Source organism: Diabrotica undecimpunctata, chromosome 3, assembly GCF_040954645.1.
Source record: "Diabrotica undecimpunctata isolate CICGRU chromosome 3, icDiaUnde3, whole genome shotgun sequence".
In the NCBI taxonomy this organism is placed as follows: Eukaryota; Metazoa; Arthropoda; class Insecta; order Coleoptera; family Chrysomelidae; genus Diabrotica; species Diabrotica undecimpunctata.
Window position 1 is genome coordinate 62,838,588 of NC_092805.1, and position 15,540 is coordinate 62,854,127.

The following is a 15,540-nucleotide window of genomic DNA, read 5'->3' on the forward strand; positions in this document are numbered from 1 at the left end:
TTATTGGGATTTTAAATTATTTAAGTATTTAATTCTTCAGTGGGAGATGGAGTAGTATTGATTTTCGAAATTGTTCTCTTTTTGGTCCTTGACTGATCTTTATTTAGTATAATTTCGAATACTTTGTTGTAATCACATGTCTCACTTTGTCGAAAACTTGGTCATAATCCATAAAACATATTAGGTATCTTGGCTTACATCTAAGCATCGTTGTGTCATTATATTGTATGCTTCAAAGAGCGTTTTTCTTGTTCCTAGCCTTTTTTTTAATCTGAATTTGATGTGTCTTTGGTGTTTTCTTTGAGTTTGGCATATACATAGTCTGTCATGTATAATTTTCAGAAACTGTGTCTGCATATTTTAAACGGTGTCTATATATTTCTCGTCTACTAATTTTAAAATGTTTATTGGGAAGTTATCAAGTCCGAGCGCTCTTTGCTTTTTCATATTTTTCAAAGCATTTGAATTTAAGACTTTATTATAGCTGGTCCTATTTCGTTTTCTTGGAGTATCTTTTCATTTTCTTCTCGGTTGTCTTTAAAAAAAGCTTTCAACATAGTTCTTCCATAGTTTAATATTTTCTTCAATTTCTTTGGTTTTTGTTTTTCCTGTTAGTTCCTATATAAATTAAAGGTATCATGTTTTTCTTGTAGTTTTTCTATTACTATTCTATTGATGATCGCACGTATCTGGACACCAATTTTCTTTTGTATTTAGAATTTTTTGTTAAATTTTATTTTGGATTTCTTTGTATTTTTTGGTGTTGCTTTTATATTTACTTCGGGTATCCATGGGCATTAAGATTTCCTCTGTCATCTAGTCCCTTCTTTTATGTTTTATTTCCTTAAGATGTTTCAATGAAGGTGTTACTATGGCTTCTTTGACAGATATCTAAGTTATATTTATATTTTTGACTTTATTCTCAAATAAATCAATTATTTTTTTTTATTTTATTTATTTCTGCTATTAGTTTTTCTTTTATCGCGTTGATGTTTAAATTCGTTACGTCTATTTTCTCGGAGTTTTGCTTGTTTTTAATTCCTTCAATTTTATTTTTATTTTAGCAATAATAGGATTTTGATTTGATGCTACGTCTGCTCGGGGGTATCCCTTTATCGGTTTGGTGCCGTTTGGTTTCTCATGATTTTATCTTTTGGGATTTTGAGCTTTTGTATAGGTTTAAAGTTTTTATTTTGGAAGTCTAAAGAACATATTTAAGATGACCATGTTATTTTCTTGGGGATCAAGGGGTAGAATGCGAAAACATTTGAATTCAGTTTACTCCAATTAGCCTCTTCTACTCAAATCCGACTCTCACCTTCATGCTGGTATCCACTGTAAACCGAGCAACCCAACTGGAGATCTGGTATCCAATCCGGGTGGAAAGTTGGGTCGGGAACTGACGAGAGCGGGTGAAATGGCCCTCCGAAAACGGGGTTTGGCGTTGGGTTAATTACCCAACCCTGTAAAAAACCTTTTGTTATGAGAGCTACAAAGAAAGAAACCGGACTGTCTAAGCTACGACGAACTCGCAAACGAAAAAAACGAATTAAAAATTTGCACCTGGAACGTAAGAAGCCTTTATCAGCCTGGAGCCACTGCTCTGCTCATACAAGAAATGAATAATGCCAAAGCAGATATCATTGCTTTACAGGAAATGAGTTGGATTAGCTCAGGCATCCTGGAAAAAAATAACTGCAATATTTACTACAGTGGACATCCTACCCGACACGAATTTGGTACCGGATTTAACTTAAAGGGAAGTTCGCTAATATTAGCATTATTAGCATCCATACTCCAACGGAAGAAAAATAAGATAATGAAAAAGACATGTGCTATGAGGCACTAGACCGATAGTACGATCAGTGCCCAAAAAATGACATCAAAATAATAGCGGGAGACTTTAATGCCAAAGTCGGAAGAGAGAATATATTTTCGCCCACCATCGGAAAAGAGAGCCTACACGTAGACTCTAATGATAACGGTCTCAGAATTATAAACTTTTCGATGTCGAAGAACATGGTAATAGATGGAACAAGATTTCCCCATAAAGATATACATAAGGGAACTTGGAAATCTCCTGATAATGAAACGATTAACCAAATAGATCACATAATCATCGATGCAAGACACTGCTCTAACTTATTAGATGTTAGGTCTTTTAGAGGAGCAAACATAGATCGTGATCATTATCTAGTTAAAGCACGATTTAAAGCGAGAATATCCAATTTAAAAAAGGAAATGGGAAGAAGGAGAGAAAAAATCGACATTAATAAACTAAAAGATCCTGACATTGCAAATGTATACAGACAGCAAATAGAAGATCAAATAAGGACATAAAACTTAGAAGAAGAAGAAGATATTAACCAACTATGGGCAAATATACGAGATATTGTGTTACAGAAATCCGTTGAAATATTGGGCAAAACCAAGTCAGAAAAAAGAAATCATTGGTTTGATCATGAGTGCGAAATGGCCACAAATAGAAAGAACGCAGCATATTAAAAAACCATTGACGCAAGTTGTACACGGAGAAAAAAAGAAGAGTATAGACGTTTTAGAAGAGAGGAAAAACGTATCCATCGACGTAAGAAGAGGGAATACGAACAGAACACTCTCATTGAGATACAAAGTTTATTCGATAAAAATGAAACGAGGAAATACTACAAATCCTTAAATACTAGCCGTCGAGAATTTAAACCACGATTAAAAATTTGTAAAGACACTAACGGTGAAATTCTACATGATAAAAACTCAGTTCTTAACAGATGGGACAACATTTCAGTGAACATCTAAATATAAACTATAATGAAGGAGAGTACAACATAGAAAATCAACAAAATATACAACGTCAACTACACAGTGAAGACCCAACAAGAGAAGAAGTGTCAAATGCGATCCTAAAACTCAAAGACAATAAAGCCCCAGAAATCGATGAAATCTGTTCGGAAATGTATAAAAAAGGTGGTGATTAACTTTTTGTAGCAATCCATAAACTAATAGTACTTATATGGCAGAATGAATGGGTACCAGAAGAGTGGCTGAAGGGAATAATATGTCCGTTGCATAAAAAGGGGTGATCAACTGTAGTGTAAGAACTATAGAGGCATTACTCTGTTAGCATCTGCGTATAAAATCTTCGGCAATGTATTATTTGAAAGACTTAAACATTTTACAAATGATATTGTTGGTCAATATCAATGCGGATTTACTGCTGGAAAGTCAACTACATATCAAATTCAAGCACATAGGCAGATTCTAGAAAAGTCACTAGAATATAACATAGAAACACACCATCTCTTTATTTACTTCAAAGCAGCCTATGACAGTGTGAAAAGAACTACATTATATAATGCAATGATAGACTTTGGGATCCCACCTAAGTTAGTTAAGTTGACCCAACTAACAATGCAAAACGTAAGCTCATGCGTTAAAATTGAAGGAGAAAACTCTACGTTCTTTGACATTAATAATGGTCTAAGAGAGGGGGACGCGTTGGCGTGTCTGCTCTTTAATATTGCCTTAGAAAAGGCAATCAGACAATTAAATATTAGAATGAACGGAACTATTTTTAATAGACCGACGCAAATTCTCCCATTCGCTGACGATATAGTTATAGTAGGCAGAAGTATGATAGATATGGTGCAGTGTTTTACAAGGCTTGCGGACGCAGCAAGTGAATTAGGACTTGTGGTAAACGAGAAAAAAACCAAATATATGTTGGTTTCTAAAAACCCTCGAAATATCCAATAGATAATTCAAATTAACAACCATACCTTTGAGCAAGTCAAAGAATTCACATATCTTGGATCGCTAGTAAACGCAACAAACACGACAAGCGACGAAATAAAAAGAGGCATAGCAATAGCAAACAGAACTGTTCACGGCCTTCAGAAACATTTAAAAAATAAAAATATAAAACGTGCAGTAAAGCTTAATATATACAGGACCTTAATAAGACCGGTTATGATATATGGGGCTGAAACGTGGATCTTATTTTAAAATAATAAAATACTTCTTGGTATTTTTGAGAGAAAAATTTTTAGAAAGATTTTGGGGCCGTAAATGAAAATGGGCTATGGCGTCGAAGATACAACTTTGAACTATATCAGTTATACACCGATCCAGATATTGTGAAATTCGTTAAAGTGCAGAGACTTAGATGGGCTGGACACATTGCTAGGATGTCAGATCACGAATACACGAAGAGATTAACATTTTCAAAACCAGAGGGCACAAGAAGCAGAGGACGACTATGAATGAGATGGATTGATGATGTGGAAAAAAACCTACAGATTCTAAGGGTTAGAAGATGGAGGGAAGTTGCCAGGAATCGAAAGAAGTGGCGACTTCTTTGTAAGCTAAGATCCACAACAGATTGTCAAGCCACTTATGATGATGTTATTTTCTTTTCAGAATTTAATTAGACGGTCTCCTCTGTCATTGGAAATACCCAATCTCTGGTTTCCCACCCAATTTTATACTTTGCCTTGAGCCACGTTTGCATTCAAATCTCACATTGTAATTATAACACTCTGAGGCTTTATTTGTAGTAGTATGTCGTTGATTTCTTTAAGAAGAATTATATTTGTTCACAATATTTGTCTGCTTTGTGCATAGATCTGGATTATATTAAGTTTTCCGTGTGTTGGCTTTAACTAGAGTAACATTACTTGTGCAGAATAAGGTATAAAATTGATACAGCATATTTTATCAGATGTTAGAGATTTTCTTTTAACGGCTACGCCATATCATGTTGGTAATCAATATTTCCAGAGAAATATATTTTGTAATCGTTTCTTATTTGGTGTTGTCCTGTATCTGGCCATCTTGTTTCATTGGCTCCTAGGATGCCAATAACGAGTCTGTTTATTTCCCGGACGCTGTTATGGGTAGTTTCTGCTTTGTACATGTTAGTCACGTTCCATGTTCTTATCTTTGTGTTTATTTCTGAGATTTTTACAGTACCACTTGATATTTATGTGGTATTTGGTGTTTCATAGATATTTTGCTTAATGGCAACTTGAAAGGCCATGTGGTATGTTAGAGATATGCCTTCCCTGTCGGATCTTGTTTTCCGAAATCTATGATCAGTAAAATCATATATCAGAATTTTAGCCATGATAAATTAAATAAGGAACAATAATGGGTGGTTTTCGGCTGACTTCCCCATCGAAGTACCACAACCCTTCTAACTGATCTAGTCATGCTTATGGTATTCCAGTTTCAAGTCAATCCGGGATCATTTTCTCTACGTCTTGAGCTGGTATTGATTATTGCTGCTCCCCTACACCAGGGAGGGATGGAAATAGGTAACTAGATTTTGAAAAAATAAATGGATGGTACATGGTTTTTCTTAATAAGTAATTAAGAGCAAAGCATGGCTCGCGTGGTTAGGATCGCTTTCCTGAAGCAAACCTATTCTCTACCGGGATCGTAGAAAAGTATCTACCTGAGATAACATAATAGATATTATCCTTTAAGGTAAGGTGGATGCCGCAACAATAAACTCATAGATACAAATCCTACTCAATTGATTGTTCCTGACATCTGTAGGGGTTTTTAGACGAGCTGTTAATAAAATATGACCCTTATTTGTTAATAGTCGACGTTCACAATAAATAGTACAGAAGAAGAAAAACAAAATTTAATTAATTTCTTACTATTTAACTACACTTAACCTGGGATAGTTAAACATTTCGTATATTTTGTGCTATAACAATTTTTTTTAAATTATATATTGTATTTTCATTTATTGTTATATGTTTAATGTCAGATCTATCTCTAAGAAACAAACTGGATAGAACTAACGGAAACGTTTGTTATAGGTTAGACATTGTATTACATGTCTTCTTCTTGTAGTGCCTATCCGTTTCGGATATTGGTGACCATCATGGTAATCTGTATTTTGCACACTGCTGCTCTGAAAAGATTTGTGGTAGTTGTGTTGAACCACGTACGTAGATTTTTCAGCCAGGAAATTCTGCGTCTTCCTGGTTCTCGTTTTCCTTCTACTTTTCCTTGTAGAATTAATTGCAGCAATATACAACCTTATATTACATATTAATCAAATTAATATTTCGTTGATTGAAGGTTATTTTTTTTTGTTTCTTTCTAGACAACCATAAGATTTGGTGCCAACATACGTTCAAATCAAAGTTGTAATCATATTGAAAAGACTACTATTTATTTTTAAATACATCAATTTACAACAGTTTATATAAAAGGAAGTAAAAATAAAAAAAATTAATCCAAATTTCAATAAAATATCACTTTAATTGTATAACAAGTACACCCAGTACAATACTGGTGACCCATTCAAAACAGCATATTTGTTTCGTATTACATGCAATAATTCTTGACATGCCTAAAATACAACAATACTTTACCACTGAAAGAAGGCTCGGAGAAAAACCTTAACAGTATATTTTTAAAGAGAAAATGTATATTTGTTTGTCAGAAATTACAAGTATGTCGATATTATATACAGAGATATAACCTTTGTAAATGACACATTCGTTGAAATTATTTCATACAATATTTAAGCAAGAATAATTTTAATTTTAGTATAAAAATTAGACCCTTAAAAAAACTTTATTTTGATATAAATTTGCATCGATTAATTTTCAATCGAACGTTGCCTGTTACAGTTTTCAATATTACACTCGCTTCTTCTTCGCTACAATTTTCCAGATCTTTGTCATCCACTGCAGTAATTAAATCACCCTTCATAAGTCCACCATCCAACTCTGCCGTACCACCGTTCATCTAAAACAAGATTCAAGATTCAAGATTCAAGATTTATTTAACTACGTATACAAATTTTACATTTGTTTGTAGAAAGTCAATTATATGTATAAGTAAAAAAGATAATATATAACACACACAAAATACAATAGGAGATGAAAATACATTAATGCGCATAACATACAATAAAACGTAAAATATACAAAGTTAGACATATACCAACATAGTGAGTACATCCATGTTCATGTTACTGCCTTGAAGTTATCAAAGTATTTACTAACAGAGTAAAAAGCAAATCTCAAAAGGTATCTTTTCAGACTTACTTTACATTTATTCGTCGAAAGGTGTTTTAAATCCTTAGGTAGGACATTGTATATATTGTTACGATAAATATCCTGGCCTAAAAATAACTATATGTCACGTTCGCTTCTTAATAAATTATGTATGTTTAGTGATAAATAAATTAATATCAGTTATTGTGCTTTTTAATAAATTTAGATAAGAACCTTTTGATAAAGACATTATAAATTAAATAGACATAAATAAATAGCATTACAATATTATAGTCAATTGAGTTTTTTTGTGATGTACACAAACGATACTTAACTGTTCTGATGTTGTTTGCACCTCTTGTGCTATAGTTATGTAAGTCACTTTTGCAAACACAATTGGCAAACTTTCTTTACACAATTGTTAAAAAAAAACAAAGAACAAAAGGAAACAACTCATGAAATTGAAAATAATAGGAATAGAAATACCCACAATGGAAGAAATAGAAAGAAGAAATAAAGGGACCAAAAAACAATAAAAGCCCAGGAATAATGGATATATCGGCGGAACTGATAAAACAGAAGGAAAAAGACTACGTAAAGAGATTATAAACTGATAAAAAGCATGTAAGAAACAGAAAAATGCCAAGATAGCGAGCCACAGCAAGCGTGTACCGAATATACAAAAAAGGTGACAATATATACACACACATATATATATATATATATATATATATATATATATATATATATATATATATATATATATATATATATATATATATATATTGTCATACTTCTTCTTTCCCAACCAAAGAAAAAAATAAATAAAAAGATCCATCGGAATAAAATTTTAAGATATCATTATAAACAAAATGTATATAGTAATTTAAGATAAAATTTAGTGTAGATAAGAATAGAAATTTTTGGAAACGACCTTTTCCGTTTCCAACAAAATTATCAAAAAACCCCTTTGTGTAGAATTAGAAGACATTTTACCTGTAAGTTAATCTTGTCATTGTTTGTGTATTAAATGACCATATTCTAATCTTTGGAAACAGGTATAGATTGTGTATTAACAGACTGAGGATAGAAAAATCAATTTTTATTTATTCTTTCTCTAAACAGTAATTTGGTCTTCCCAAATGATACACAGAATGTTTAGAACAAACATTAACAGTAGTAAATAAGATTTGAGCTTTTGGATTGGATAGTCGTTTTTGAATGGTTATGGGGTTAGCCTGATTAGGAGACGGGGAGAGGCAGTTGTAATTTGGCCATCGAAGGAAACAGTCGTTTGTTAGAAGATAGGGTGTGGTTCGTGAGTTTGGATACCGGCATTGTGAAAAGAAGTGAATAGTTTTGCAGAAGGAGATAACAAGTAGATTAAAAGAGGTCCAAGTATCTACCGTGGGCATTTTGTGAAGTATATGTGAAAGTACGGCATCAAGTTGACAAAAGGAGGTTCTTGTGGCATAAATAAGTAGCTGAGTTTTTGGAGAAGTGAATCAGGTGTTTTTGTGTAGTCTGCAGGAGGTTTGCAGAGACGTTAGGAAGGAGCCGAGGTGCCAAAGAGGATATATCATATCGTTGAGGAGACTGGATTTTTCTGGGTATGTGCCAACATAAAATGCAATAAGAAAAAAAAACTGTAAGTGTTTTGTACAATTGAAATTGGTATCTGTGAAGGATCTGTGTTGAAATCATGGTTATTATCATTAAAATTTAAAGAATTGAGTTTTGTTGACTAATCAAAAGTTAAAGTTTTGTTGTTTTTGTTTCAAGTAAAGGAAAGTTTAAAAAAAATTGGTTTTCACTTATTATAAATTTTATGTAGATTTAAAATCTTATTATTATAAAAATTTCATTTATTATCTTGTATGCTGATTGATAAGATAGCGGCAGAAGTTGAAAATTGTTTTATTCCTTTTTTATATAAAATAAAGAATACCTAATTTTTGTAATATACTATTTTCTTTTATTATTATCCTTCTTCTCTATCTCGATAAAGGACAACTAGAAAATCTTTGAATCCATCGAACACAGGTAATATAAGGAGTCTTATTTTACATTTGATAACAATTAAATTAAAATTTTTAATACCGCATGCCAAGACATCCCATCTTAAAATCAAGCCATAAAGATTAAATTACTGTCAGTGGAAATACATTATATTTTAAACAGTCAAATTCTAAGAAGCATTATCTCCTATCTTTCACTTGCCTGCTATTTTTATATGGGATTAGTGAATAACAGCAACACGCCACGAAAATGTAAGTATTTTAAAATTCTTTAGTACAATTTGGTATTATTTTTAATGCTTATCTTATATTTAACATTCATACTCACAAGTAGGACTAATTAAAATAGAAAGATAATTTGTTTTTGATTTGCCTTGCCTTTCATGCAAAAAAATTTAGAGATAGTAGTTATTTCCACGCCAGAAATTTTACATACGTTAGATGTATTTTTAATCATCTATGAATATAGGAGATATTTCTTTTTTACATAAAAGGATGAGTTTTTAGTGTGACATTGGTCGATAGTTCTGTTATAGTACAGATATTAAATTACTTTGAAGAATGGCAACGATATTTTCCTTGAAAATATGCCAAATTCTACAGGATGATTAATAACTATGTGATAAATCAAAGAAAATTTTAAATGGAACACTCTGGATATTTTTTCATATTTAGATTTCTGTCATAATCCGTATTCTTAGAATATGGGGTTCTATGCTACTATATACAGGGTATATAATGAGTTATGACCATTTTTACTTCGAAATTATTATGAAATAAATGCACTGTATGTTATGAAGAAGTACTATATTATCAACCAACGTCACACTAAAAACTAACCCTGTAGATACGTTTCCTTTACGGGTAAGCAGTAATTAGTATTGTGAAGTCAGTTATTTTTGAAGGATTACTTCAACTCATTACTATTTCAGGTCACGAAATCCACTAAAATCCAGTAGAACATTGCGGTTGCTTGAATTGTGCCAGTCAACCGACACAGCATCAGGTGAGCCGTTAACCCTACCTGAACCGAATAAGCCATATTCACCAGATATTATTAACACCGAACGATTAAAAGAAGCAATTCTCCCGATTTGCATAAATATAACTTTACCGGAGCAACATGAACATGTTTTGCAAACAACTGATTCATGCATCTCTCTCATCTTAAGTAATGAAGCAGAACCATTTTTTGAAGATATTGAGACAAACTCAGACTATTTAGAGATGGGGAATGTCAACTATACGAGTATTCAGCCTGATCAAAACAGCCAATTTCTTAATAAATCAACGGGCACACTTGGTGCAGATCTTGATATACCAGATGCATCTCCAGAAACAGATGCTGTAGATTTATCTGAGTCGGATTTTTCTTCAGGCTCTGATGACAACTATGTGCAGCCAACTGTACTGTCAGATACGTCAGAATCCTCACAATCAGATCAAGAGGCGCTACCAGCTCAAAAAGAAATAATTGAAGAAGTTTTTCACGGCAATGTGAGCGAAGGACTGAAAAGAAGACGAAACGCCCAGAAGGAAAATTGGAAAAAAAATCGAAATAAACGATTAAGAATGGAAGGAAAAGCGTATCTTGGATACACAAAACCTAAAGATGGTAAAATGAAACATAATAAACTACGAAGTGAGCGTAAAATGGGACCGACTTGCACTTCCAATTTTTGTAAGAAAAGTAAGAAGAGAATGTGTGAAAAAATTACTGAATATTCAAGAGAAACTATTTTTACCAAGTTCTGGAAAGAGCTTAATTGGGATCAAAGAAAAATGTATGTATGCTCCAATGTACAGAAAAAAAGTACAGCACTGAAAACGATACCCGGAAATTCGAAGAGAAGCAATACCCTAAAATTTTCACTACCCATTAAAGATGATGACGGTACAAAAACTATTCCAGTATGCCGCACTATGTTTTTAAACACAACAGGATTAGGTTCATTCACCGTTCAGTCATGGCCGAAAAAAAGTTTTTATGGTATCCAGCTTTCCCAGGACAATCAGAATACAAACCGTAGGAAAACTGTTCCAGAAACAGTTTTAAAACAATCCGAGGCTTTAAATAATTTTTTTGACTCGCTACCGAAGATGCCATCTCATTACAACAGGCAAAATATAAGTAAATTGTTCCTTGAGCCTATGTACAAGTCACAAGCTCACCTTTACAATCTTTACAAAGAATATTGTGTGGAAAAAAACATTACATCGTTTTCAGTTAAGAAATTCCATGAAGAATTTCATGCGAAAAACTTGTCTATTCATCAAATAAAAAAAGACATGTGTAATACGTGTGCGTCTCATTCTGTAGGTAACGTTGATGCACATGAATATCAAGCACATCTTACGAGAAAAAAATTAGCTAGAGAGGAAAAGATCACTGACAAGTTGAAAGCGGAAAAGGGTGAGTGCATTGTACTCACTGCTGATCTCCAGGCAATTAAAGTTTGTCCTCATGTCACAGCTAGTGCAATATATTTTAAGACAAAATTATCAATGCACAACTATACAGTTTATAATGTTAAATCCTATCATGCCACCTGTTATTGGTTTACTGAGACTGAGGCAGACTTAAACGCTTCTACTTTTGCATCATTACTAATTGATTACTTGACACGTCACTGCTTACCTAAAGGTTTACCTATTGTGATCTCTACCGATGGTTGCACAAATCAAAATAGGAATATTACTCTTTCTAATGCTTTGCTGAATTTTGCAATGATTCATAACATATCAGTAACCCAAAAATACTTAGAAGTCGGTCACACTCAAATGGAATGTGACTCAGTACATAGTGCAATTGAACGAAAATTAAAAAATCGCAGTATCCACATGCCTAGTGATTACGTATCTGCAACACAGGAAGCAAAACAACGTCCATTCCCATATGAAACACTATTGGTACTTCATTCTTTTTTTAAAAATTATGCAGATCAATCAACTTGGAGATATTCGACACTAAGACCTGGACGAAACGCCGGTGATCCTAAAGTAGTAGATATGAGGGCTATTGATTATAAACCTACTGGATGTCTTCAGGTGAAGCTTAACTTCGACGAAGAATGGATGGAACTACCAATAAGACCTCGGCAAATTCCAGTTTGTGATGAGTACAAGACTGTACGCAGTAGTCCAATACCCATTACTGCATTAAAGTATAAACACTTACAGGAATTAAAAAAGTGATTCCTCCTGATTGTCACATCTATTATGATCATCTGCCCCATAACTAACACAAAGAACTAAATCTTAAGTATTGTGTGTGAGGAACTTCGAGCGGATGAGAATTAAAAACATTCTTATTATTAGTACTTTCGATTTAAGATTAGATAGAATAACTTAGTAATTATTGTTATTATAATAAATTAATAATTGAAGAAACCTGTTAACTTTTCCATTAAACATGTGTAGAAATAACTCCTAAGTTCTAATAAAGTAAGTGTTATCTTGTACCAATATCTACTAACTTACACAGAGAACTTCCTGTATGTCATAAAACCAATTTGTGCTTTGTAAGATACTTAATAACATAAATAAAACAATACCTCAAACCCTTTTAGTTTCTATTTATAACCATTAAAAATAAAAACAGTTTTTTGGCTCTCCTGTACAATCAGTTTGAATCGAGATAGGAGGTATTGGTAGTAAGCGGACGATATATATATATATATATATATATATATATATATATATATATATATATAGAGCATTGCAATGCTCTATACAAAAAGTATATAACATTGCAATTATTAATGAAATCCAAATATGTCTCAAGAAAAAGAAAAATTAGAATCTACAAAACAGTTAGCATGGCCACAGCTACTTATATTGCCAAGAGCAATATATGTAGCTTTGAAAATAGACGATCAATGGAGAAAAAAGAAAGAATAAAGAACTTGAAGAACTATAATATAATGAACCAAAAATAGTGACGGTAATCGAAGCACAGGGAATATAATATTTAGAACAAATTAAAAGAATGGGAAATGAAAGAATGCCGAAAATTGTACCATCATGAAAGCAAATTAAAAAAGAAGAAAAGGTAGGCCAAGACAGAGATGTAAGGATACCGTATATAAAGACTTACAATAAAGTAATATTGGGAACTAGAAAAAAAAGCATTAGACAGAAATAAATGGAAGGAAGTGCTTAAGAAATTGTGGAAAAATTAGAAATTATAAATGTAATTTATATAAATAAATGTAAACAGTAATTGTATTGGGAAATTAAAGTTTTCAGCCCTGGCCTTCAAGGTATGTTGAGCTTTATAAATAAATAGTGTGCAGTAAATAAAAGACGGAAAATAAGAATTATAATTATAATTAAGATATTAATATGTGCCAGATTTCACTGTCGAACAATTACTACTATTTGTCGTACGGGGGGGCTCTGTATTGTCGCTGAATTTTTGATGTGAGCACGACAGAGTAGAAACTAAGGCTAACCATAACAGAGAGAGTGAAATTGAGATGCTCACACAGATGTGAGTACTTGCCTCAATTGATCAATCAAGCGGATAGAAACAAAAAAATCCTTCTCAAACCCGTGGTGAAACAACACTCCGAGGGCTCTTGGCGCAGCGCAGAAACTGCGCTTCAAGGTTAAGGAAATGCTTAGTCACTACTATGCGGACTTCAGGCACCAGTCGTTATTGTACCTAGTTACATTTTATTAGCTTTCTTACGGCATGCGAGACTCTACTAAAAGTAACAGTTTAATTCCTACCTTCTCATGAGACAACAATACACCAAGAACAAATAAACCGAATATAAATAAATCAAATACAGGAAGAGAAATACCATTCATAAACATCAGGAAACTAAGGAACTGGATTCTGCTATATAGCATAATACTGGAGAAAAGAAATACTAAACTGTAATTCTTTTAGTTACAAAAATTATAACGAAGCTCAACAAAACCGAAAGGTCAAACGAGAAAGTTTAAGTATTGTAGCAATAAAGAGATTTAAGTATCTGTTAAAATAAGGCCAGGTAAGAATGTTACCACAAAAATCCACTCTGACCAGCCTAGATCCAATTCTGTATCTTCAAGCGGAAGTACAATAAAGCTCACCAGCAAAAAGCCAAATAATACGAAGACTTGTAAAAACCACAAAGGATAGAATAAAGATCCCAAGTATCTGTAAAAAATTATTTTCGTTGAACCAGTGAAACTTCTGCACATCACTCAAAAGCTGCATTAAGCGTGCTTAGTAGGAGCTTCAACAAAAAACTAAGTGATATTGGACAAATTCAAGAGCCAAAAATTACAAATAGAATGTTAAAGCACTACCAAAGAACTCGTTTAGTTGATCTATGGCACACCAAGAGCCTGTCTGCTCATTTTAAACTTAATTAAACTTACTTCTGTTTCAAAGTTTATTTTGTAATTTACAACAATATAAGTGGAAATTATCATTAATCAAACTATCCGAACCGCTGAAGCTCAATGATGAACCACCACACATCTGCTAAGAAGTTAATGACTGATAATGATGAAGTGGAAATTTTCACCGAATTAGTTAAAAGGCATATGATAGTAGCATCTACCTATTTTTTCGGTGATAAAGATTTACCAGAAGAAGTTGAAAACCTAATCAGCTGGTGCAACAAAACGAATAGGTAGCTTATAATTGGATATGACTCAAACTCCCACAATACTGTATGGTGCAACAGAGACAAACAAATAAGGTGAAATCCTATTAGAATATTTATCGTCTTGTAAAATAAAGATTATACATTAGATATTAAAATATACATCATTAACAAAGGTAACAAATTCACATTTATCACTGCAATTGGGAAAGAGGTACTGGATATCATCTACAATCCTATAATTAGTTGCTTTGCTACAAATATATTTTATGCCAAATATAAAATGCTTTTGATGAAGCCACAATGTCAAATCTTAGATCCGCATTTCGAGTTTGAAGTGGAGCGTGAACAATTTGAGTCCTGTCGTATACCGAAACTTATACAAGAATAAACTACATAAGGTCAGATGATGAAGGCGACAATTATATTATTGAAACGGCAGATCTTAAAACAGGTTCATACTGATTGAATAGTATGATAATAAATTGTTATGAAGAAGCTTATCCCATCCAGAATAAATCCGTCAACAGAAATATACCTTAATAGAACAAGGCATTGGCAAAATTAAAGGCTAGTACATTCGAAACCTTCAACAAAGCCAAAAGTTATATGAAATTAAATTTTTAAACGGTACTAGAAATACTGTTACTCTTCTTTATAATCACTTTTATTCAAAACAGCAATAATATTACAATATCTGATAACAACTTTAACTTAATGAGAGAACTGTTTAAAAAATCAATTACTACTACTACTTGAAATATCAACATCCTATTTATAAACATTTTCTAACGTTACAAACCGTACACGACATTTCGAGATACTTCGATGACATCTAGAACATTCTAGATTTTTAATACTTTTTCTTTTTCGCCGAGAGACTTTTTTTATATGACATAA

At 32.5% G+C, this 15,540-nt stretch overlaps 1 protein-coding gene across 1 annotated transcript in view; it reads right to left on the minus strand.

The window, feature by feature from the left end:
• Window positions 1-6,319: 6,319 nt before the first annotated feature.
• The window catches only part of LOC140435622 (inactivation-no-after-potential D protein-like), a 162,155-nt gene continuing 152,934 nt past the window's right edge, over window positions 6,320-15,540 (minus strand). The window contains exon 17 of the mRNA XM_072524360.1: window positions 6,320-6,768. Coding sequence (XP_072380461.1) covers window positions 6,595-6,768 — 174 coding nt within the window. The 3' untranslated portion in view covers window positions 6,320-6,594. The remainder of the gene's footprint in view (window positions 6,769-15,540) is intronic.